At 34.5% G+C, this 26,073-nt stretch overlaps 2 protein-coding genes across 4 annotated transcripts in view; one reads left to right on the forward strand and one right to left on the reverse strand.

Annotated features, from left to right (window-relative positions):
- ENO4 (enolase 4) overlaps positions 1–19,473 on the forward strand; it is a 40,583-nt gene extending 21,110 nt beyond the window's left edge. Inside the window, exons 8-14 of one of the 2 annotated variants that reach the window (XM_003755337.3) lie at positions 25–78; positions 2,966–3,133; positions 8,603–8,728; positions 11,890–12,085; positions 15,323–15,390; positions 15,940–16,057; positions 19,187–19,473. In XM_003755337.3, the coding sequence (XP_003755385.1) occupies positions 25–78; positions 2,966–3,133; positions 8,603–8,728; positions 11,890–12,085; positions 15,323–15,390; positions 15,940–16,057; positions 19,187–19,335 (879 nt within the window). In that variant the 3' untranslated portion in view covers positions 19,336–19,473. The remainder of the gene's footprint in view (positions 1–24; positions 79–2,965; positions 3,134–8,602; positions 8,729–11,889; positions 12,086–15,322; positions 15,391–15,939; positions 16,058–19,186) is intronic. The other variant, XM_031955928.1, reaches the window with a different exon arrangement.
- Positions 19,474–23,042: 3,569 nt separating this feature from the next.
- SHTN1 (shootin 1) overlaps positions 23,043–26,073 on the reverse strand; it is a 106,043-nt gene continuing 103,012 nt past the window's right edge. Inside the window, exon 17 of one of the 2 annotated variants that reach the window (XM_031955926.1) lies at positions 23,043–24,883. In XM_031955926.1, the coding sequence (XP_031811786.1) occupies positions 24,661–24,883 (223 nt within the window). In that variant the 3' untranslated portion in view covers positions 23,043–24,660. The remainder of the gene's footprint in view (positions 24,884–26,073) is intronic. The other variant, XM_031955927.1, reaches the window with a different exon arrangement.

A 26,073-nucleotide genomic window follows, 5' to 3' on the forward strand; every position in this document is an offset into this window, starting at 1 on the left:
AATTTTTTTCTTTCTTTCTCATAGCCCCATACTCCAAAACCAGAAACCAAAAAAGGTCATAATGGAAAAAAAGGTTCAGTAAGTAAATCAATAAATATATATTAAATGCCAGCTATGTGCCAGGCACAGTGCTTAGCATCAATGAATTTGGATTCCAACCTTGTAAATAATTCTACAGACATATAGACACATTTTTTTCTTTCTTTTTAAAAAATCAAACAGACAATTATTTATTTATTTTACTATTTCGCCCACAAAATTAGCCCTTAGTTTTATTTATTATCTCAATGATCTTATTTTCATAAATCTCATCTTTAGTTTTCAGGATTTCAAATTTGGTGTTTAATAGGGTATTTTTAATTTGTTGTTTTTTTAGCTTTTTTAGTTACATGCATAATTAATTGATCGGTTCTTTCTATATTTTATTGATGTAAGAGTTTAGAGATATAATTTTTTCCTAAGTACTCTTTGGCTAACTCCTATACATTTTGGTATGTTGTCTCATTGTAGTCATTATCTTAAATGAAATTACTCTTTCTTCATTTCCCCCCCCCCATTCTTAAGTATTAGATTATTTAATTTCCAATTAGTTTTTGATCTATCTTTCCACTGCAATATGGACATATTCTTGCACTAGAAAAAAATACAACTCTTAGAGTCTTTTGAAACTTGTGTCCTCCCAGGAGATCATTATATACTTCAACAACAATACTACATGATCAATTTTGATGGACGTGGCCCTCTTCAACAATGAGATGAACCAAAGCAGCTCCAATAGAGCAGTAATGAATTGAACCAGCTACACCCAGTGAAAGAACTCTGGGAGATGACTATGAACCATTCCCTATTTTTTCCCCAATTCCCTATATTTTTGTCTGCCTGCATTTTTTATTTCCTTCACAGGCTAACAATACACTATTTCAAACTCCGATTCTTTTTGTACAGCAAAATAACTGTTAGGACATGTATGCTTATATTGTATTTAATTTATACTTTAACATACTTAACATGTATTGGTCAACCTGCCATCAGGGGGAGGGGATGGGGGAAAGGAGGAGAAAAATTGGAACAAAAGGTTTGGCAATTGTCAATGATGTAAAATTACCCATGCATATAACTTGTAAATAAAAAGCTATAATTAAAAAAAAGAAGAAACTTGTGTCCTCTCTCAAGGAAGCTAATCTCAATCCAGACAGGAGTACCGTTACACATGTATATAATTCCTTATATGTTTTTTCCACAAATATTTTATTTTTCAAATTTGTGAAAAGGGTTAGGACATTTGATTGGCACAGGATTCCAACAAACTGAATCACAATGCCTATTTGGAGATATAACTTTGTCTAAATAAGCTGCCTGGTTATTAACATCAGCAGACTGTTGGCTTGATGAAATTTTAGAAAGTGCTGATAACCATATAAGTGAAACAGGATTATTTCAAAAACTTCTATGAATGAAGGGTTGTGACAGTTGAATGACTGGCCTTTAGTAACTCATTCAAACTTATATCAGAAGCAGGTGGGGCTTACACCAGAGTACTATAGGATATTTCCATCTGTCCTTTTATGTCATTTGAATTGCAAAAAACAATTTCAAAAACACTGCTGCCTTGAATTCAAATTGAATCAAGAAAGTCAAGGAGTAGCATGACTCTTGTTGACAATGAGTAAATTTAACCACAATGAAGAGTTTTATAACAATGAAATTTTGCAACAGACAATCCCTAAAGTCAGGATGTATTGAGTCAATAATACATTAAGATTTTCTAAATTTTACTATTCTCATGAAAATGGAGGGTATTCTATGTACTTACCCAACCCCATATGGAGTAGTATAAATGAATGTGGGGGTTGTCAAATTTTGCTTTATTATCAGTTTGATTTGCATACCTATTTTATATACCTATATACACAGGAATTATAGAAAAATTTCCTGGGAGAATAAGGGTAGGAGTAGAAAAAATTTAAGAACCCCTGTTTTAAATAGGTAATTTCCACCAAAGTCAGCCAATTTTCTCACAACTGAAGATGACACCTAGTGAGGGAGATTGAGCAAATATTTTTTTTCCATTTTTTAAGAGAAGGAAACTGGCCTGCTTATGGTTCAATACTTACTTAGCATATGTTTAAACCAGGATTAAAACCCAGATTTCCTGACTCCACATTTATTTATTATGTGAAACCTTATTTTTTAACCAACCTATGTGTGTTTTTGAGTATAACTTATTTATGTCAGTCTCGTTTAAACTGCTCATTTTTAGTATTTAACCGTGACTAAGGAGAGATTAAATCATTTTATATATCTAGTGTCAATGAGTGCAGCAGACCTCTATTAAAAGCCTTTCCCCTATAGGTCTTTCCCAATTGATTGCTTGGGGTCTGAAATAAAATTGCAGAACTTCTCATTAACTTAAGATTTTGATTTCTGTTAAAATTCAAATCTCTGCACTGAAATAGGACTTATTACTTGCCCATTAGTCAACCAATGCATAAACATTATTAAGTGTCTGCCATGTGGCAGGCATTGTGCCAAGTAGTAGAGCTATAAAGAGGGAAAAAAATTCCTCATGGAATTCACAATCTAATGGGGGATACAAAAATTATACACTACTATGAGTGAAGATCACAAAGTTAGGGTTCTACTAAAGCAGGTATAAGTTCTAGTTCTCAAAATATCTGTTTTTTGACAACTGAGGAAAAGATATGTGTGTACTGAGACAGTGAATACTGAGAATTAGAGAAACAATGTATAATCTTCAGAGCTAAGCAGGGTAAATCCTGCCCACAGATGAATAAAAAACTATCAAGAAATCTCCTGCATAATTAAATTTGCTTCTTGATACAGAAAGCTAATGTTGGAGGGGCAGGAAACTAGCTTCACATACCACTAGGTTTTCTATTTACAAAGTGTCCCTCGGCAATATAACATGTTCTTTTCACACATACTATTTTGGTTTGTCTTGCAGATTCAAATAGTTGGCAAGCTGTCCTATATAGGCTGCTTATCAATCAACTATGATACTATTGAACAGCCACTGCTCTTACTCCAAGGAATCTGTGGCAATCTGGGACTTGAGCTAGGGATCAACTTATATTTAGCCATAAACTGTGCTGCACATGAACTGATTGACTATGTAAGTCAGTTTTTGGTATCTTCACCTTTTTAGTCTTGTCTGTTAAAAATGCTTATAAAAGATAATAGTGTATGTTGAATGATTGGTCAAATGAGAACTGTATTTATGAGTCAGAATTTGAGTTTTATTCTCTTCTCTGTTTTGCCCTTTAAAGTTTAAAGATACATTCAAGTCTCCCTCAGCATTTCCTTTTTAAAAAAAAAAATTAATAGTATTTTATTTTTCCAAATACATGTAAATACAGTTTTCAACATTCACTTTTGTAAGACTTTGAATTCCAAATTTTTCTCTCTCCCCTCCTTACTTCCCCCTCCCCAAGACAGCAAGCAATCTGATAGTTTAAATATGGCCAATTCTTTTAAACATATTTCTGTATTTGTCATGTTGTACAAGAAAAATTAGACTCAAAGGGAAAAAACCACAAGAAAGAAAAAAATGATGAAAATACTATGTTTCAATCCATAGTCAATCTCCACAGTTCTCACTGGATGTGGATGGCATTTTCCAACCTAAATCTACTGGAATTGCCTTGAATAATCTCATTGCTGGCAAGAGCCAAGTCCATCACAATTATCACATAATCTTCTTATTACTATATACAATGTTCTCCTCTTCTGCTCACTTCACTCAGCATCAGTACATGTAAGTCTTTCCAGGCTTTTCTAAAATCATTTGTTATAGAAAAATAATATTTCATTACATTCATATACCATAACTTATTCAGTCATTTCCCAACTGATGGGCAACCACTCAATTTCCAGTTCCTTACCATTACCAACCTTTTTGCACATTTCCCCTTATCCTTTTAAAACAAAACAAAGTACCTTTCCCACTAGCATCTCATAACCTTTTCTCACTTAAACTCCTTGAAAAATCTATCTGTACTAGCTGTCTCCATTTGTTCTCTTACTTTATTCTAAACTCTGCAATATGGCTTCCACCCTCATTATTCAACTGAAAACTTTCCATCAGTGGTCTCTTAATTTCTGAATTTAATGGTCTTTTTCATCATCTTATCCTTCTTGACTCCTCTATAACATCTGACATTATTGATTATTCTTTCCTTTTGAATACTCTCCCCTTTCTGGGTTTCCATGACATTGCTCTTTCTTAGTTTATTTCATTTATTGCCCTTTGATTTTTCTACTACTTATCTGCCTCTTTTCAGTTTCTTTTACTGGATCTTTGTCCACATAATGTCTATTAACTATGAATATATGTTTAAGATTCTATTCTGAGTTCCTTTCTCTTTTCTTGCCATAATCTTTAGCTTAGTGAGCTCACCAATTCTCATGGACTCAATGCAGATCCTTATGCAGATGATTCCCATCCTTGCCATTACAGATGATAAACAATTATTAATTTCTACCAATGGATGAAGGAGCCCTTGATCAAGCAATTGCACCTACAGACTATTCTGCTTTCAGTCTAGTTTTTGCAGCTATCATCCCTATGGGATATGACCTGGTAGCTGCTTCTGCAAGGGCTGTAGACCCCTATCTCATCCTCATCCACAGCCATTAACCCTATCTCATCATCAGCCACAGCTACTGAGTACCCAGAAGAGAATGCCCTGGTCCCCCACTGCCAAACAGATCAATTTCAGAAATGTATACAGTTTTATCAGTGGAGATTACATTTTAAAAGGCATATTACTACTCTGGGACCTTTCCATCTGACTTGGAACTGAAACTTCCCACATATTAGCTTCCCTTTTAAAATGTAAGCTCTTGAGAACAAGGACTGTCATCACCTTTCTACTTGTACCTCGAGTGCTTTGAATAGAGTAATTGCCTGATTTTTTATATTTCATTCATTCTATTATTAATCTAAGTATGTAGTTCCAGTGTTTCTCATGAATGCCAATCTATGCCACACTGATTATTAACCATTTTAAACTGGATGTCCTATAGGCATCTGAAACTGAACATATTCAATTCTCAACTCAGCAACTTTCTCTCCAAGTCTACTTTCTTCTGAACTTTCTTATTATTGTTGAGGGATTTTCTTATCTTTCTACTCTCATAGTTACATAATCTTGGTATCATCCTTGATTCCACTCTCACATCTAATCCGTCTTGAATCTAATCAGTCATTGGATCATCTCATTTCTATCCTCATAACATTTCTTTTATACGCCCCCCTTCTCTCCATTTATACAGCTACCTCCTTTTGTAAGACCCTCATCAGCTCTCACCTGGACTTAATGCATTAGGGTCCTAATTGGTCTTTCTGTATCAAGCCCATACTCATACAACATCCCTCTCAAAGGTTCCCTTTTCTTTCTCACATGGCCATCACATTAAATCAAGCCCTCATTGGACTATTGTGATTACTTTCCAATTAGACCTTTCCAATTAGTCTTCTTTTCTCAAGTCCATCCTCTATCTGCTTGCCTAAAGCTTTTTTTTCTGAATTTTCCTAAAGCTAAGGTCTGATCATATCAAACACCCTTCCTTCTCCTTCCCCCCTCCCTCTCTGCCACCAACATGTACACAATAAAACTCAAGTGGTGCACTGTTATCTCTAGGAAAACATAATTTTTTTGTTTGGCATTTAAAAGCAATTCACAACTTAGTACCAATTTGTTTTTTTGGCATTATCATGCATTAAAAACCTATCCATACATTCTATGGTCAAGCCAAACTTTATTTAAAAGAAAATAAAACAGAACACTTAACTATACACATGATATTATCAGATCATCTTGAAAATATTTCTCTTAGTAGGAACTTTTTTATTCTCCCCACCGCCCCCCACCAGTTCCTGATATGGTCAGAATTTAATACTACCACAACCACTTAAATATTCTTCTAGTTCTTATGGGTGTTATAGCTTTTTTGAATGAAATTTGTTTCCATCTTGTTCAAAGTACCATATTAATTTCTAAAAGGAAATTATACTGGGGATTTCTGCTTCAGGATTATAGTTCTTAATGGCCGCCTTGTTGTTCTTAACACGGAGCATTCCTCTATCTCTGTGCCTTTGCATCAGCTTTCTTCCTACAAGTCTCACCCTCCTGAATTCTGCTTCTTAGAATCCCTGATCTCAAGACTCATCCCAAGCCCCACCTTCTCCTGTAAGAGGTCTTTCAGTTACTTCTTAATGTCGTCTTGTTCAAAGGCTCCCTTGTATTTACTTTGTATATGCCCATTTAAGCTCACATTTTCTTCCCCATTATAATGTAAACGTTGAAGATACTGTGTTCTGTTTTTTTTGTTTTCTTTTTTTGTACCTCCAATGCATGGCACAGTGCCTGGTGCACAGAAAATAACTTCATAAATGCTTCCTGGTTGACTGATTTGATAAAACATGGCTGATTCAGTGTTGTGGTGCACACCTATAATCCTACTACTTGGGGATGCTGAGGTTTGCATATTTCTGGAGACCCTGAGTTCTAAGCAGCAATGGGTTATACTAACCAGGTATCTGTTCTAAGTTCAGAATCAATATGCTAACCCCTTAGCAGTGGTAGGCCATCAGGTTGCCTGCCTAAACCAAATCAAGTCACAAATGGAGAAAGTCAAAGCTCTTGTCTCATTCAGTAGTAGGATTAGGTCTGTGAGTAGTGTTTGCATTAATAATTCTGGGTGAGATGGAGACACCCAATCTTTAAAAACAATTCATAGCTGAACATAGAAAATTTGGCCAGTATTATTCTAGAAAATGAAATGAGATCTAACCCTTCAGAGCTATAGCTCATAAAAATCATAGTGTGTTAGAGTTGCAAGGAAACATAGATTATATAATACAGCCCCCAATTTTTTCAACTGAGGAAATGATTCCCTGAGAAGTCAAATGATTTCCCCAGAGTCATAAAGCAAATCAAGAGACTGAGCTAGTTCTAGACCCCAGCATTTTTATCCTGTGGTCTTTCTCCTAGTTCATTAACCTTTGCCCTAATACATTAACCATAATAGTTAATGGTTTGAGGGATCCACAGTTTCAAGTGAGGGACTTTTCATCAGAGTAACATGTTTTAATGACAGGCTTGACTAAGTACTATTCTATGCTATTGTGACATGGAATCATTGCCTCCACTTACATCTGCATCTATTTCATATTCTTTTTTCAATATTTCCACAACCCAATGGTTATTTTACATCCCAAGCTGTTTAAGAACAGAAGGATTAACCTACTCAGAATGACAAAGTTGTTTGCATATTATTGGTCGAAAAACTAATCTCTATAGTTAGACTCTTGTGAGTGGGCAGAGTTCTCACTGTTGTTTCCTTGTTCCATGAGCTTACTTTATTTTATTGTCCTTGTACCCAGACAGTTGGGTATCTGGCACCATTTAAAAAACCTAAATTGAAGTAATTTTTCCATCCCACTCTATACCTCCAGGTTTCTCTCTATGTATAAGGCTCCCTTTAGAAGCAGTGGGAAGAAATCTGTGGGGTCTTAAGGGGAATGTGAATCCGACTCATAAACTATTTCATTTCAAATAGCATTAACTTCTTCCTCAGGTCCATATTAACAGCTACATTTAACATAAAGTATGAAGGATTTTTCCCAAATAAAAACATGTTTTATTAATCTATTTTATTAAATCTTTCCAGTTTTCTTAAATATGTTATTTCCTTTCACATTGGCTATAATCCATTGATACTGGCCTTTATGTTCCTCTCACAAGACAGTCCCTTTCCAGACAGAATATTTCCTTGTTGACCCCTCTACCTGAAATGCCCCACTTCTTCCTTCAGATCCCAACTAAAACCCTTCCTTCTGCAAGAATTCTTCCTTCAACCCTCTTAATGCCAATGCCTTTCTTTTGAGATTATGACCAATTTATCCTTAAAATAAAATGTTTGGACTTAGTTGTTTACATTTGGTCTCCCCAATTAGACTGCAAGAAAAGGATTGGTTTTTTTTGTTTGTTTGTTTGTTTTTTTGGTAACCTCATGCTTAGCATGGTGTCTGGCAGATGACAGATACTTAATAAATGCTTATTGACTTACTTTGATTCCATGAACAACATACTAGGGAAAGACTAAGTGTGGAATCATAGTTTCTCACTCACTAGTTGTATAATTAAGCCTGTTTTCCTATCTGTAAAATGAATAGAAGAATACTTACAAACGATTCTTGTAAAGAAAGTATTTTGTAAACCATACAGTATTATAATAGTTCACATATGAATCATTCTTGAACTACAGTTTTGAATTGAAAAAAAATATTCACTATCTTCATTTTTGGGCCAGATAGGTGATGCAAGGGATAGAATACTGGGCTTGTATTCAGGAAGCCCTGAGTTCAAATCTAACCTCAGACACTTGCTAGTGGTGTGACTAGCTTGGGCAAGTCACTTAACCCTGTTTTCCTCAGTTTTCTCACATGTAAACATGAGCTGAAGAAGGAAATGACAAACCATTCTAGTACTTATCCCAAATGAGGTCACAAAAGATCTGCCATGATTTAAATGACTGAACAATAATATCACCATTTTAACTTTTTTACTTTTCTCAGACTAGAGGAAAGTATGAAGTGACCACAGGAGTATTCAAAAATCCATCTGAGATGGTAGATATATATGTGGACCTGATCAATAAATTTCCTTCAATTACTGCATTAATTGATCCTGTGAGGAAAGAGGTAAGTTAGATGGCACTTTTAGCTCTTGATTATAAATTAGGATAAGATGATAAATTTAAAGTTGGGGCTATCTCAGCTGAATCTCTGATTTTACAGATGAGGAATTGAACCCCAGAAATGTCAAATAGGTAACAGTGCTATGATTTTAACTCAAGACCTCTGAGTATAATACTGGGGCAGTAATATACTAGAAAAATATTGGAGCTGGAACACAATTACCTGTATTCCCACTCTATCTCTGGATCTTGATTTCTTCATTTGTGAAATAACACTTCTACCCTCTACCCTCAAAAGGAGTTATAAACATTATGAGATAATGTATAAAAAGGTCAAATAAAAATAAAAATGTCAAATAAATATATTCTTTTAATAAAAACTAATTAATTTGGACACTATTAGTTCCTAGTTTGCATTCATTTGGACATGTTTTGCTGACATTTAACTTTGTATTATTTTAAATAGGATGACTCAGCAGACAGATAATGACAACACACTTCCTTGGAGTGCTATCTACTTACTGGAGTAAAACTCTGGACTTATTTTCCCATCCAACATGCATAGCCAGCAGGGAGGGGGCTTAAAACAAAAATGGCTACCTCTCTACCTCAAGATTCTAGGGATACCTTGAAGGGTTGCATGACTGTTCTAGTGCTATCAGCTCAAATCCTCATTCTGGTATACATTCACACTAATATCATTCCCCAGTGATCAGAACACTTAGTTTTATTTAACCATTTAAAATCAATGAGCTTTTAGAAAGGGATAGTTTTTGCAACAATACAGTAAGATGAGAATTTTCAAACTTTCTTCATCAAATACACGTACATTCTTCTATTTATCATTCAGTCCCTGGAAAGAGAAGACTCAAATACAAGGCAGTTTCAGTTCATCCCACTGAATAGTTGTTAGCATAGTCAGTTAATGAATTTCTGCTGCTCCCATTTGATCACCTTTGATTCATACTGGGCCATATTCTTGACACTTGGATTTTCAGGCTTCAGTGTCTGCCTTCTAGTAAATCCTGGCATGAACTCCAGTCTTCAGACTTTTGGCTTTTGATATTCTGACCTTTTGAAGCTTACAAGTTTGTAGATATCTTCAATACTTCTTTGCCTAAAAATTGGAAGCAAAGACACAACAGAGAAAGAAGCTACAACAGGATCATGTGCTCATGAGCCAAATAGCAATAAGCCCCTGTAAGGAGACAAACATGTAAGGCATCTCTATCCTTTAGCAAAGGTTTATGGCAGTTCTTCCTCTTCATATGAATACAGCCAAGCAGGGAAGAACAAAAGCATGAAATTCACTTTGCCTGCTTAATATCTTTTGAATATATCTCAGGTTAGGCTCAACAATGAATCAAGTGTGTTTTTCTGAGTGCAGATTGAAACTAGTTACATAATATTTGGGTATGCTCCAAATCAATCACCATTGCATTTGATGATATCCTTTTGTAAATATATTTCCTAGCTTCTTCCACTGTACTGGCAGTAAGCAGAATGAGCTACAGAAGCTCTGAAAATGGAGGTCCTTTGATTAGACCCCTTTAACATTACTTAAAGCCAAGTGTCCTTTTAGCAGTGACTACTTATTTGGAATATGTAATAATATTACATAAACAGAATTCCTGATTTTGGCTACTGCAGATAAAACAATCATATGGCTATAATCTTCTCCAAAGGAAGAATGAAAAATCAAGAGATGGAAAGGGTTTTTACATAAAAGATCAAAAGATACAGAATTGTTGGATGTTAATTATGTTTGACACATTTTACAGATAAGGAAACAGGCTCAGAAATTTTTCTGCCATAAGTCATGGAGCTAGGATTTGAAATTAGCCAAATCCACTGCGCTTTTCACATTACACCAACTTTAACTAGACAACATTTTTAGCCTAATTGTCATGAATATATATATGTGTATATCACCAAATCTTAAGGTATTTTAATTTTCAGGATTTAACAATAACTATTAATTTATAATTTAATTATGTAATTAATTTATAATTATAGTTTCATGGCATAATAATAATTATTAGCTTATAAGTAATAATTATTACACCATGAAACCTTTAAAATGCACCAAGACTTTGAGATTATGTATTTGAAAAATAAAGTTGCATTTCAAATAATCTGAAATAAAAAAAATATATTCTTGATCCAAATTGATCCTCTTGAAAAGGGTACTTTGAAGGCCCAAACTTTTAAGTAAAATCCACTTTCCACATCCTACTCCAAATAAAAATCACCAATACGTATCTTTATGAATTTGGGAATTATGAGACAAAATCAAAAATGATTTAAAAATTAACTGGTGAGAAAGATGACATCTTTTCTTCTCCCCAGTGCTTCACTGTTTAATATCACAGTTAAATTCTTTGAGGAAATATCCTGTAAATAAAATGCTATTAAATAAAAAAAATAAAATAAAATAAAAAATAAATTATTTGAGGAAGAGCTGGTCTTTGGTTTACATTCTGCAATACAAGGCTCAATTTTTTATTTTATTTTCATAAGGTTTTAACAAACCCAGTACATGTAAGCAGCAGAGATAATGATGTACATTATCTCATTTACAAATAAAGATCTTTTATTAAATTATGAAAATTATTAAATTATACTTATAATTTATAAATGTATTTTACAAAATTATAAAAACTATAAATTTGTAAATAACATAATTTATAATTATATGAATTAATTTTAATAACCTTATTAAATTATTAAAACTATAAAAATGAAATTTGTAGCTTTTACCCTCTTTTATTAAGTAGATTTTATTTTAACTGAGTCTGCAAAATATTACTGGTCAACCCTTACTTATCAATGCAGTGGAGATAATATATTTTATGGAAGCAATTGGAGTAAGAAAGATTGCCCAACCCATTCATGTGGAAGCAGGGGAGTTAGTTAAACATTGTTCTTATTATAATAGTTTTTCATTTATAGCCTGATCACTTCTGAGCCTGATTCAAGTGTTTTCAGGCCCTTATGTGAGGGTTACATTAATTGTTTTAGCAACCTTTTCTTTAATTTGGGCAAAGGTAAATGGGATGTTTATTAAGTGACTATTGCAATTTTTGCCAGATTATTCATATTTTCTCTTATAGATTCCATGTAGTAAATGTCAATAATTATTTTTTTCTTTAACCATTTGAACAGGACATTGAGCAGTGGGGCAGCATCTGTAATGCTCTTGGTTCCAGGTGTAATATCATCGCAGGGACTGCATCCAAAAGTGTCCCCAAGCTTCTAGAAGAACAAAATGTCAACATCCCTAAATCCAGTGGGCTGATCATAAAACATACAAATCAAACTACAATATCCAACTTGATAGAAGTTACCAATCTTATTGAGAGTGAGTAAGAACACGGATTTGAAAGAGCTAGCATCAACCTAATGTAACTATGCAAATAGGCCCAAATATTGATCACCTCAAACATTACAGAAACTCTGGGTAAACTTTCAGAGAAAGGAAAATGCTGTCCAACTCAGGAAAATCATGTCCAAGTTAATCTGTTCTTTAGAGACTGTTTTGGTCAGTTCAGTTTAATAAGCATTTAATTAGCACCTGTGCAAAGCGCAGAAGATACAGAGACAAATGTAAAGTAAGTAGTTCCTATCCTGTGCCAAAAAGCTTCCATTCTGCTGATGTTGTTGAACAACATCTACAACTCTGTGTTGTCTTCTCCTTTAGTATGCCAGTACCTTAAAAGCAGAATGAGTCTGTATTTTCTATTTGTATCTTTAGTGCTTAGCACATTGATTTGCATGCAATAAATGCGATATAATCAATTGTATAAAAGGGTGGATGGATAAATAACTATTCCTTAATCTAAACAGATAAGTAAACACAATTTGAGGATGTAGATAATTCAAGCATCAAGGGGATTGAAGAAAAGTTTTTTTTTTTTTTTTTTTTTAATTGCTGATTTCCAGATGAGCCTTACAAGAAATTCAGGATTCTAAGAAGCAAAAGGGAACGTGGGAATAGACTCAGTGAAGGGGTTACTTTGGGGACGATCTCATTATGTGAAAGGGAGTTATGTGAAATAAACCTGGAAAGGTAGACTAAATTATTTTAAATGTCAACATGAAGACTAGAGAGAGAACAGGGAGCTATAATCCCAGAGAAGAGCAAACTGGAATAGGAAGGCGTGTGAGTGGTCTTTGAGCACAAGAGGGATTAAACAAAGTTGTTGTGTTGTTTTTTTTGTTTTTTTTTTTTTTGGCATAGGATGGTAAAATCAGGTGCAATGAGTAGATGAATAGTCAGAAAAGGCACTAACAATTAGAGCTGTCCAAAAGTTGAACAGGCTGGCCAGACAGAGAGTGCCTCCCCACCCTCCCACCCCCATAAAGTAAGGATGGCCTTCAAGCATAGACAATATAATCATTGTTAGGTGTATCAGAGTGCAATTCCTTTTTGGGTATAAGTTGGACTGGATGGTTGCAGAACTTCCAATTTTCAAATTTTGTTATTCTGTGATCTGAAGATTCTTGGGCAAGGGAGTGACATAGTCCTTTTTAGAAAAATTATTTTGGTAGCTGTGTGAAGAATAGATTGAAGGGGAAGGAGACTAGAAGAGGGCATCAGATGGCAGTTATCCAGGTGAGAGATGATGAGGCAAATTATGATTTGATTTATGATGGTAGTCTTTGTGAATGGTCAAAATGGCCAACAATTCCACCAGTCATGAGCTATATGGTAAGTATTGTATTTTGTCATTTACCATGAATTATGATTTTTTTTGAGGCTTTGAATCTCTAGGGCCAAAGTTTTAGTCCAGTTTACCAGTATGTAAGAGATATGTTCATCTGACATAACCTATCAGGATGACTCAGCTCAGGGAGTTATCAACAGTTTGGAGTAGTATACTTGTTTTCATGGGAAATGGAGTCCAGACAAATGTTTTCTAATTAACAAGCATCATGGGAGGTGGAGTCAGATTAATACTGTTATTATTTGAGATAAACTCTTAATTCTATACACGGCCTCTCATTACATTATTTAATATACAATCTTGTGGTAGTTCAGGCCTTTGACTTGGTCTTAACTTGGGAGTATTTGGCAGTATTTACCACAATACTTGCCACATAGTAGGTGCTCCATAATGGCCACGATTTCTTGATGTAATTCAAAAGTTTTTAAATTAAACTGAGCTAACAATCAAGTATGTAAAGATAACACTATTTCATAAATCCCTTCCTTAAGGAGAAAATATAATAATCCAAATAGTGCAAAGGTCTGATGAAGGCTTTCTTTCCTTAAAGTATCTAGCCTTCATCATTATCATCATCATCATCTTTCTCTTCCTTTCCTTTCCTCTTTCCTCCTCTTCCTCCCTCTTTTTTTCTTTCTCTCTCTTCCCCTCTCTCTATCTCTCCCTATTACTGCTGCTGCTGTTGGTACTACTAGTATTAATAGTTCTGTGACTTACTGACTTAATAAAATTAAGGTCATTATTCACAAAAGCTTTGGATGTGATGCAGAGATTGGCCTAGTGTCAAAAGTGTTGGATTTGCACAGAATCATAGGCTCATAGGTCACCAACTCGGGGGACCCTAAAGGCCATCTAGTCCAATTCCTTCAATTTACAGATGTGAAAAGTGTTGAGGTGACTTGCCCAAGATTATATGGTTGTAAGACAAAGAGGTGGGTCTTGAACCCATGGCTTCTAATACCAAATCCTGTAGACTTGCACTTTTCCTGTATTCTTTCCAAATTCCAATTCAGATTCTATTATGGCAGGCAAGTCACATAACCCCACAGAATCTGGAATCTGAGGATAATATTTATATTACTAACATCCCAGAGTTGCAGTAAGGAAGGTGATCTGCAGAACCTAGATTTAAATTTTTAAATCTGAATTATCATCCTCAGAAAATCCAACCTGAAATTCTTGACTTTATATAGTTACTACTTTTAATATGCCATATAGTTATTACTTTTAATTTGCCAGAAAAGATTGTGACAGACTGTAGTAAGATGCTTTGAATTACTCATATAATATTCCATCCAAAACTATCATCATTACAGCATAATTGTATATAGACTCCAAAAAATAGAAAACCGCCTAGAGGTCACTTAGCCTAACCCTTACCTGAAGCACAATCCCCATCATCAAGTGATCATTTAGGTACCTCCTGAACACCTTTTCATCTATCTTCCAGCTGAAATGACTGAATAAGGAGTTTTGCAACCATAATTACACCAAGTGGCTTTTCTAGCAAATCCTATTGTTACAAGAAGATGTTAAGAATGAAGATAAATTCCTCAGGGTCCAGTTTCTGGAATGCTTAGTGTGAAGGCTACCTGGGAGGCAGAGACTCTCTCTACATAAAGCTGTCAGTTATAGTTGTGAAGGTTGGTCATCACTGAGCTATTCGAAAGGAATCAGATTGATAAAGCAGAGAGTAATGAAAGTGTAAGTGTTTGTTATGATGAGGTACTTAGCTATTCAAATAGTTGCATTTATTTTTCCATAGCGATACTGTCCCTCTGTGAAGAGTGAATAATCATGCATAGGAGAGTCCTATTTCTGTACAACTATAAAAGTTAACAATGGAAGATAAACAATTTCTATGCTTATAGGTCAAAAACGCATTGCCATCTTAGGAAGTACTGAGGGAGAATCTTCTGATGATAGCCTTGCGGATTTGGTAAGTGTTGAAAGCTGTTCAATTGCAGAATTGCCCAAACACTCCTTTTATCATGAGTCCGTATTTCAGAGAAATGCAGTCTTGGGTAGAGAAAGCCATGTCACCTTTTATGAAACAGGCTTTCTTTTGCCCAGAAAGCTGTCTTTTGAGAAGAGCTAATCTTTGAACTTATAAGAAAAGAAAAAATGTGGCCCAGCGAAAATGGCTCGCGTATCCATCTGCTACATTAGATCCGAAAATGTGAGCCAGGCAGGCTCGGCCTGTGTTTATAGCGATAGCAACGCGTTCCTAGTGCAGTGATTAATGACCGGTGATTCAATTTACAATTATTTTCCTTCTCAAACTGCCCATTTGTAAATAAGTTGACTTTTCTAATGTAGAGAAGAAAATTACCATGTCAACAGCTACCCCGGCTGGGTGGGTTTCCTGTTTCTCTTGTGGGAGCAGTCTTTTGTGGTATTAGGACACCAAATTAAACAACTCTCCCCAAATGACTTCCTCTTTCTTAAAGAGAAATTGTCAAATTCACCTGCTCTTTTCCCCCCTCAGGCTGTGGGATTGGGCGTTCGTTTTCTCAAATTGGGAGGTCTTTCTCGTGGCGAGAGGATGACTAAATACAACCGTCTTTTTACCATTGAGGAAGAACTGGTCCAGAGTGGAACCCTAAGTATGAGCTTCATTCTGGCTTTGTTTTCAGGGGGCAATGAATCAGTGTAAAAAGATGGGAGGAGGGAGAACAGAAATCACTCAGCAGGAGGGACAGGGAATCCAAAGACTATAAATAGATGCTGACAAACACTAGCATGGCATTTGCCACAATGTATATATTGTTGTCCTAATGGATGATCTATTTACCTGAATGTTTCAAATTCTCACACTCCATCCTGCTGAATGGACTCCATGATGCTTTTCAACAGAATTAATTGATTGGAATCCTCACTCCTACCTTTTGTTACAGTCCAGATTACATTGAAAGGTTTGCTTACATCTTGCAAAAGTTGTAGGCAGGTGTGCTGCTGACAATTCTTGGGGGAAGCCGGTTTCCTTATATTAACGTGCTTATTGGTTGAATTTCAGTGTGAAAGGCTAAAGATTCTACTGAAAGGAAGCCTTTCATTAGGAAGTCAAAATTTTTGCATATCTATGTAGAAGAGTTACTGGTTTACAGTATAGATGATAATAGCTACTGGCTTATTCATATGAGTAATAGAGTTTGATATACCATAATGATCTGAAGATAGGCCCCATTCTCCTCTCTCCCCAATCTGGCTTGTAAACAAACATCAACTCATCTGCAAACAAAACAAAAATGTTGATAGTTGCATTACAATGCCATTGTTTCCTTTCTAATTTTATGTATTCTTTGTGTTTAAAATCCCGATTCTCAGAAGAGGTCTATAAATTTCCCCAGACTGTCAGAGGGTTCAAAAACAGTTAAGGAGCCCTGCCTTAAAGACTATCTAGTCCCACTCTTTCAATTTGAAAGAATTGAAGAAAACAGATGAAGATGGTGAAGTAACCTGGGACAGTGAGAGAACCAGAAAGGAAATCAAGGCTACTTAGTCTCCATAATATAGAGAAGATACTTAGGAAGTGGTGATTTCCCTAAGAGATAAAAATAGGGATTCAACACTCTATTTACTTTAAATAGCAGCCTTCCTATCATACAATGCTGTTCAGTCCCTTCACTTTATAGATGAGGAAACTGAGGCCAAAGGAGGTTTGTTTAGTGATTTGGTCTCATTTTTATGACCTGGGCTAACAGACTGCTGCTGCTTTCAGGTAAAGGAAGCAGATCTCTTTGTTCTTAGTCATTTGTAGTAATAGCACCTTCTGTGCCTACTTAGTGATAACCCAGCAAACCACATCCATATTTTCCCTTTTCTACCCATATCCCTCTCTTAGACTGGAGAGTACTAAGTACTAGGCCTTGATATTAGGAGAGAATGCCAGGAAGTCTCCTCCCAATGGTTTTTGCAGTTCCAGGGCTACAGCTTTGCCTGAAACAGCAGAGGCTTCCAGAGTTCACTGTGGAAGTGTAAGCATAGGAAGGAGGTGAGGTGGTAAAAATCACATCAATTTCCAAGATTTAAAGTTTACTGAAGCTTTACAATTAACTAGCCATATATCTTTTGGAGAAATCACTTAATCTTTTCAGTTCAGTAATCCATAAAATGAGAATTATAGCAGAAAAGATTTCTGAAGAGTCTTCCAGTCTGAAATCTAAAAGGAATTGTTTTAGGGAGTTGAAGAAGCAGTGGGAAGAGAGAAGTCAAGTTACTCAATTGAGGATGAAATTTCTCCTGGGTCTGGGAAACATACATACATATACACCCCTCTCCTCTCCTCTAAATTTCATTTCCTAAAGTGTCTCTTAAATTTTTGTGCAATTTTTTTAAAATTTAAAAACTAATTTACTTAATCTTAGGGGAAAAAACTCAAGATTTTCATTTTGGGGGTGTATTTATAGTTCTATATGTAAAAAAGCATACACATATGCATATATATATATATATATATATATATATATATATATATAGACATTTACCTTTCAAAGAGATCTTATTTTCAGAGAGTAGCCTATATTCAAACTGATATGTCCTTATCATACCAGCTTAGGTGCAAGGATGATAATTCATATTTTACCATGAGAAAGCCGAGGCTCATCAACTCAGTGACTTGCTCAAAAGGTCACAAAGCCAGTAACTGACAGGACTTGAACTTTAACTCATATTTCTTGCTACAGAATCTCCCCTTTTCTTTCCATGTGAGACAGTGTCCCTAAGTAGGTACCAACATTTTCTCTTTCATTGGTTGGGAAAATCAGAGACTACAAGATACACAGACATATCAATAGAAATCCACTAAAAGTATAATTCATTTATTGTGCTTAACAATAATTTGGCCATGAAACAGCCCTGGCAAGAAATGCCTTTTAATATCTCTGAATGTATCCTCATCAGTAAAATAGGGACAATCATACCTACCTTTCTCAATTTTTTTTGGTTAGAAATATGATTTTTACAAATATGTGCTCTTATTGAACCATTTCAAAAGCTGTTGGTCCAATACTTTGGGGGAAGAGGGGCATCCATGTGAATGACAGCACAATCTCTCACTGATAACAATCTAATGATGTTGTGTCTTTGGCACAGAGAAATAACCTGAGAGCCTTGCTACCATTCCTATGATATTGACAACAGAGGATAGAGAAATAGACCCACAGAGAATCATGGAATATTGGAAATGGAAAAGCAAAGCTATCAATGATTTTGTACTTCCCCAAATTATCCAGAAAATGCTGGCAAAAACACATATTTCACAATATTGTTAGTCACTTCACTGCCCCTTCCAGATTTCACTTTTTGAGGATCAAAAAGTTTGCATATATGTTTAGTACTATTTTCTTAGTTGACAACATTTTGCATTCAGATACAAAATTACCTTTTCTTCATGCTTGCTTCTTCTTCCCCTGGGGCTATGTCTCCTCCTCAGGCTTGGCAAATAAGACACAAGTAATGTCCTGCTGTGCAGTAAATAATCTACACTGCTGAATTAGGGTGTATTGTAAATTGAATAAGGTGGCTGCCCAGCACAGTTAATGTGTGAGTGAAGAAAATATAGCTTTAAATGGGTCTGAAATCTTCAGGATTATGGTCCCAAGACTATTAAGTGATGTTTTAACCAGTCACATGCATACAGATTTAAAAATGTAACCACCTTTTTTTTTTTTTTTTTTTAAATGGTTGTAGCATTTGGATTAGATATCATTCATTATTATTATTATTTTTTTTAGCCCCAACAGCAGGGCAAACATTTATTGACTTCAGTGAAGAAGACCAAAAAGCAGCAGAAGCATTTGTGACTTCTTTGTCTTCGGTCAGTACTGGACGGGCAGAGAGTGATGTGACCCGCTTCTCCATAAAAAGTGAAGCCATAAAATAATGTGGATCTACAATGAATTGCATAGTGTTCCAGTGCAAGGCTAGACTATTATGTTAGAAGTGACAAATCTTTAAAGACGTTTTTGTACTGAACTTCTCTATTTTCATTTTGCAGTAAAATATTTCTAACTACCAAAAATGGTGGTCACCAACTTTTTTTTTCATATCCACAATAGTTCAAAAGGGATTTAAAAAAAAATTTCCAATTCTGTTTACTGTTAAGTGGTTGCTGCCGTCGAAATACATTAGTAGTTTTTTTTTTTTTTTTTTTTTTTTTTTTGCCAAGCAAACCCTTAGATTACAAAACTGACCTCTAAGCATGCTGTTAATTTATTTTTTTAAAAAATCTGAATTTTTTGAGAATTGAGTTTCCTAGGAGTGGTTCAAATGAAATCATTTATGCTTCTACATTTCATATAGATTGAAAAGCAAATGATTTGAAAAAGATAAAAGCAAGTTGTGAATTTCATTGTATCCTATGCCTATGAATTATAAACTTCCATAAAGCCTTACCTTATAGAATTCTTCCCCAACCCATGGGAAGTGACCTTTCCATCCCCTGACTATGGCATCAGTCCCCCCTTATGTGATGATCATATTCAAACTCTGCATTAATACTGTATAATGTAGTATTGCTTATTTGTATCTCATATCACTTTTGATTGATTTTAAACTATATGAAGGAATGGAACAGGATTGTGTCATCTTTGTATTTTCCCCAGTGCCTAATACAGTGCTTAGCACTTAATCAATAGTTGATGAATGAATCAATAGATAAACCCTGAAAATTCTAAGTGTTTACATATAAATATCTGTAGATAATATAGAGTAAAATTGCCTAATGTGATTAGACATGATAAAGAGGTTATTGTTTGCTATTCTGTAAGAAATAATTTTTAACAAAAAATGTAAAGCCTTGGTTTACATTTTTGAGATACTAGAAACACTTGCCACACATGTTGCTCAAGGAACTTAATACCTTCAGAGTAGAGATGAAGACTTACTCTAAATATTATCTGAAATGAACTCAGTGGCAATCAGAATATACTGCAATCGAATTTGTTAATAAGCACTCTGTAGGTTGGGACAACTGTCCCTGCTATCTTTACTGATGCTCATTAACCCTCAATGGGATAAGAATAGGCTTGCTTATTTCACCCTAAGACCAAAAGAATAACACTTTGGGAAGAAGAATGTGATTGGGTGTTTTAGGACACATATCTTTTAGTCATACATCAAAATACAAAAAAACCTTTAATATAGTAAAAAACTTTAACAGACTACTTTCTTATATAAAGAGCTTAATTATAATTAGTAAGGCCTGGGTTCCTAGTGATTAAAATGCAACTAGAATCAAAATATTCACCTGAAATGATAAATCCAATTGATCACAAGGTCCATCTAAAGAAATCATTGGCCTTAAAAGACTCGTAGGCACTCTCCAAGATAGTCCCTACTTCTAGATGATATTCATTGATTAAAAACATGATTGATTCTGCGTGTATTTTTTAAGTAAAAAATTGATTCTTATAAGGATGCAGAGATTATTAAAAAGACAATTTAGAATTTAGAAAGGAAGAGAAAGGAAGAAAAAGCTAAGTAAACAGGTTAAAAATTGTGTGAAGAAATATTCTTGAGAAAAAACTGTTTAAACTTATCTTTGCTCTGTAGTGGTTATCCAATAATGTTGCTCATTACCACATTAACTATAATTATCTATTGAATATAAATATCTATTGAATATAATTATCTATTGAATAAGCCTGTCAATGAAGTATAATCTACTCAAGTTCTCTATATTAAAAAAAAATCAGTGTAACCTGAACAAAGCTATAAAATAACTTTAAAAATTTACTGTTGTTTGATGCATTTTTAAAAGGCCCCCAATTTTAGATATTAGACTAATACTATATTTACCTTATTAATAATTCCAATCCATTTCTCCTTCTAAAAAGGAGATTGATAAGGAATTATTTAGTGAGCAGCCAAAATAGGAGCTCTGCTTCTCAACTTCTCTTGAAAGGTGTATCACTATCAGTGCCAGAAATTCTCTAGGCTAATAAGAATTTCAAAAGGCATGCAGTGAGGGAACTTTACAAATGAAATAGGATTATGTCTGACATTGCTATGAATGTGACAATATGGGCTGCTTAAAGCCTTAATAATGAATCAAGATTTATATTAAAGTACTAGGACACACTCTAATTTTATTTTCCCATTGAAAAAGAGGGGAAATTTTTCTTCAGGCTAGAACACCAAGAAATAATTCCCCTACTTCCTGCCTCATTCTCATTCAATACATAAAATGAGTTTAAATTTTACATGTCATGACTTTAGAATGCATGTTGTAATGTTGCAAAACACAACCATTAATGTTCATTTTGAAATTACATCTTCCCTAAACACTAGTAAAAGCAAATATGCCTTTACATAACATAAATGGTTAAAACTGTCCAGAATTTGTTTTATGAAGTGCTAATCATTAAGTCTTGATATTGTAAACACTAGACTTTCTCTACTTTCAGAAGTTCAGGGCTGCTATTAATGATTAACAGAGACTCACAGAGGGGAGACATGTTCAAAGAATCTCAAACTTTGGGTAAAGGGGAAATGGTGAAGGGAAGTTAAATGTCTTTAAAAGGGCATAAACTTTTGGCTCTATTAACTGCTTTGTTACTAAATCTCTAAAACCAATGCACTTGCTTAAGTTGCTAAATTTTTTTTTTTTGGAAATGGCGTAATGATTAGATTTTGATGACTTCATTCAGTGCTTTATATTGTGCAATTAGAATATCATTTTTTTTTTCTTAGAAGTCACTAAATATGTGAGTTATATCTTACTAATATGGAACATTGTCTCACAATAAATTTCTGTGTTTTTTCTTTGAATTGTGATGTTTTGTTTTTTCCCCCTAAATTGAATGTGCGTATATCAGAAGTCTTTCTTCATAAAATTACAAACAGACCAGCTGAATGTGGGGATGTATGAAAGTAATCTCTTCCTGCCACTTGGTGTCTAAGGCTGGTGGAGCATTTGAATTGTAGAGTTCTGAGCTACAACTTAAAACTAAAGCTGAGAACTAGAGTTAAGTCAGGCATCGATATAGTGAGCCCCCCCAGTAGTAGGAGGCCTTAAGGTTTCCTAAGGCTCAGTTCTGAAACAGAGTAGGTCAGTTTGCACACAGATCAGCAGTGTTGTTGAGACTGTAAGTGTTCATTGTACTCTCTGCTGGAGTAAGATAGGCAGATTGTTTTAAAACAAAAACAAAAATCCCAAACATAGTCTGCATCACACTCCAATTGCCATTTTGCAATATTATTAATGAATTATAACCAAACCCATTGAAATACAATAAAACCTATGCTAGTGGCAAATTTGAGAGAGAGCTACCAAAATCACCAGTCTGCTTATTTTCACATTTCTTATTTTATCTACATAATTCCCATGTTACTGCTTTCATCTATCTCACTTGTTAACTGGGCATACCTTTAAAATTGTTTAGAAACCATGTCAAATTAAAAGAATAGCAAGTTGTGCATAGTAGATTTACTATTTCATGTAGTCATCTCTCATTGTACTATATTATAGAAATGCTTGTTTTATTCCATAAATAAAATAAAAACTATATTGAAAATAAAAAAGACCAAATTTTATCTAAAATGCTTCTCTATCACTATCATTTTCAAAATGAAAATAACAAATTGGGAAACTGTTGATAATTTTTAATAAGTTGTGATGAGGTGCTATATTACTTGTCACAGCAGATCTGAAAAAAAGTTTAAGGAAGTACAGATTCAGAATCTTTTTAAGACAGTTGCTAGCACCCATATATGTCACATAACAGTGCTATTATTCTGGAGTAAGTTATACTTGTAAAGTCTCACATTCTCAATTCTCTGTAAGGAAACATAGCTAAGTTTAAAATTTTTTACTAGAAATCACAGAAAGACAACTCTCCCCAAGTTTAGGAAATTGCCTATCCAGCTCAAACCAATCCCTGCTTATTAGCACTCGTGCAAACATAAATTAAAATACAACTACTGCAATTAGTACTTATCTTCTTTTGTCCTTAGGTGAAGAACACCTGACAGATGCATGCAGAGCAAAACTAACAAAACCAAACCATTCGTTTGCTTGAAGAGTTAAGTTACCATTACTGAATCACTGTCATAAAATACCTTATAGTGCATTCAAATACATTACCACTTATTTTAAATAAACACCAATTTTGAAACAATCAAGTTTGAAAAGCTGCACAAGTTAAAAAAAATCCCTGATTACATTTCTATTTATTTACTGTTGTGGCCTGAAATATTGTATTTTTAGAGAATACCTACCACTTAATTTCTTTTTTAAAAAATCCCCTTTGTAATGTAGACTAGCAGTGAATCAGGAAAATTATGTACCTGTCACTCAGTTTCACCATAAATAAGAGCTGTAATAAAATGTAGTACTTCCATCATATCAGTACATGATAATATACATATCACCACACTATATGGCTTAGAACGTCCACACTGCATGGAACTTAAAGGTTTGAGTTTTATCTGACACCCACAACCATACCAAATGTAGTAGTTTATTTGAACTGAAAAATTTCCCGTTAGAAATCTTTGCATCGTTCAACTATGGGAATTTTCTGTTCCCGTATGCTAAACCATGACTCTGTTGTGGTTCACTCTGACTAAGGCAGCATCAATTAGATGTCAGTATCTCAGATGTAAATTCTGCTCCAGAAACCCTCAGAACAGACTTCAGAATGGAATTTGCATGTATTAATGGCAAAAAATAATTTCATTGCTGCTATAGTCACTCCATCACAAGATGGTCAAGTATGACAGAAACTGATTTCTTCAGCATCTATAAAGGTGCCAAAAATTGCTAGATGCCAATGTTAATTAAACTTCAGTATGGACATACATAAAATATTTACAATGTGTAGTATATCAAAAGTTAAATTCATTTGGGTAATCTAATTATTTAATAAGTGCCATAATATTTTTCCTCACTAGAGATAAAGAGTGGTTAGCCCATCATTTAAAAATGGATTTTTTTTAACCATTGGAAAGTTATGACAATAAACAAAAAACAGCTAGGAAAAATCTTATCCCTATATAGTACAGAAAGACCAAAACCCAAACTGACTTGAAATTCATGTTGTTACAGAACTTACTAATGTGTATAGCTAAACTACATACAATGGGGCATTTAATCTAAATTCTTGAAAACATAAGTTCAGAATTCCAAGTCCTTGACAAGACACCCAATTTCATTATGTGCTTATTGAAAAGGAGTTCCAAAAATGGCAGCCTTTTGGCTCAAATATTAGCAGTTGGAACTGTCTGTCTCTTTGATTTTTTCAACTCTATCTTCTTTACATTCTTGTTTGTTGCCATCTTCATCCTCCTTGGGTTGACTTGATTCATTTTCAGCCACATGGTCTTTGGTTTGGGATTCGCTTGTGGAAATGGGATCTAAAAATACAACTGGACCAGGTTGTTTTTCATTGCCCATATGTCTTCTTGCACCTCCAACATTACTGGGTGGTCTGTGGAAGGAAGAATTAAAAACAAAACAAGAGAAAACAGAAAAATAAAAAAAAAGCAGAGAGAAAATATTCGTCTATGATATTCCTTGATTTAAGAAAAATCTAGTTAACTTTCAGATTTTTCACTAACATGCACAGAGATAGATTTGTATTCATAAATGCCAAACATTCAACAATGAAATGTAATTATTAGGTTAGATAGTAAATGTACATGAAAAAGACAAAGAAAAGCAGTGACAGGAGAAAAGGAAAGAGAGCCAAGTAAGAGTAACTACAAAAGTTGTGGGAAAGTAAACTGTACCTACCTTTTAAATCACATCCTCTTCTCGGGAAAGTAAATTGTACCTACCTTTTAAATCACATCCTCTTCTCAGGAAGCATAAAGCCAATGGATACATTGTACTTTCTTCCTCACTCACTGGCTGCTCCTTAGAACTCTCCTGTTACAACTTTACACAGCCGGAAATAGCATCTTATTCCCTATTTAAGGATCTTTAGTAAAGTTTTATGAAAATATTGTCATGGCTGAGAAGCTAAGTTGTGGCTCAACTTGAGGATCAGAAGGAACACCACTTGGGCCCATCTGCTCACTGCTAAGATAAATGCTTGCCTCAATATAGATTGCTCTATGACAATGATTTTGAGGGAAACTTGACACCAGTTGCTGACATTATCAAGTGGAGGGGAGCAATTTGGTTAAAATTGTTATAGAGTAGGGAAACAGCTCCCCCCGCACACAAGAGGTTAAGAGCACATACAGAAGAAATCTTCCCCAAATCTTAAGCATAGAAACTTTACTAATACCATTTTTTAGAATTCTAGAACCAAAGCTCACTTCCAAAACCAAGAGACCTGAAATGTTTTCTGAGTGTACTTAGGTAGGTTTCCTGCCTATCTGAAGTTATAGTCCTTTCTTTTCCTCTCTTGAAATTGTTTCTCTAGTCCCTATTTCTCAATTTGAGCAGTACTGCATTTTTTTTTTTTTTTTGCATCAACAGATTTTGCAGGTCCCCTCTCAATTACTAAATAGTACAGAACTCCCTTATCTATTCTATATGATGGAGAATAGGCCATAACTAGGAGAGGGCTTCTAAGACCACGGCCCCAAGGTTTATGGGACACCAAAGTTTAACACATGTACTTCTCTAACAGCTCAGAAAAATACTAACTTTTCCACTTAATTAATAAAT

The sequence above is a fragment of the Sarcophilus harrisii genome, chromosome 2 (genome assembly GCF_902635505.1).
Source record: "Sarcophilus harrisii chromosome 2, mSarHar1.11, whole genome shotgun sequence".
In the NCBI taxonomy this organism is placed as follows: Eukaryota; Metazoa; Chordata; class Mammalia; order Dasyuromorphia; family Dasyuridae; genus Sarcophilus; species Sarcophilus harrisii.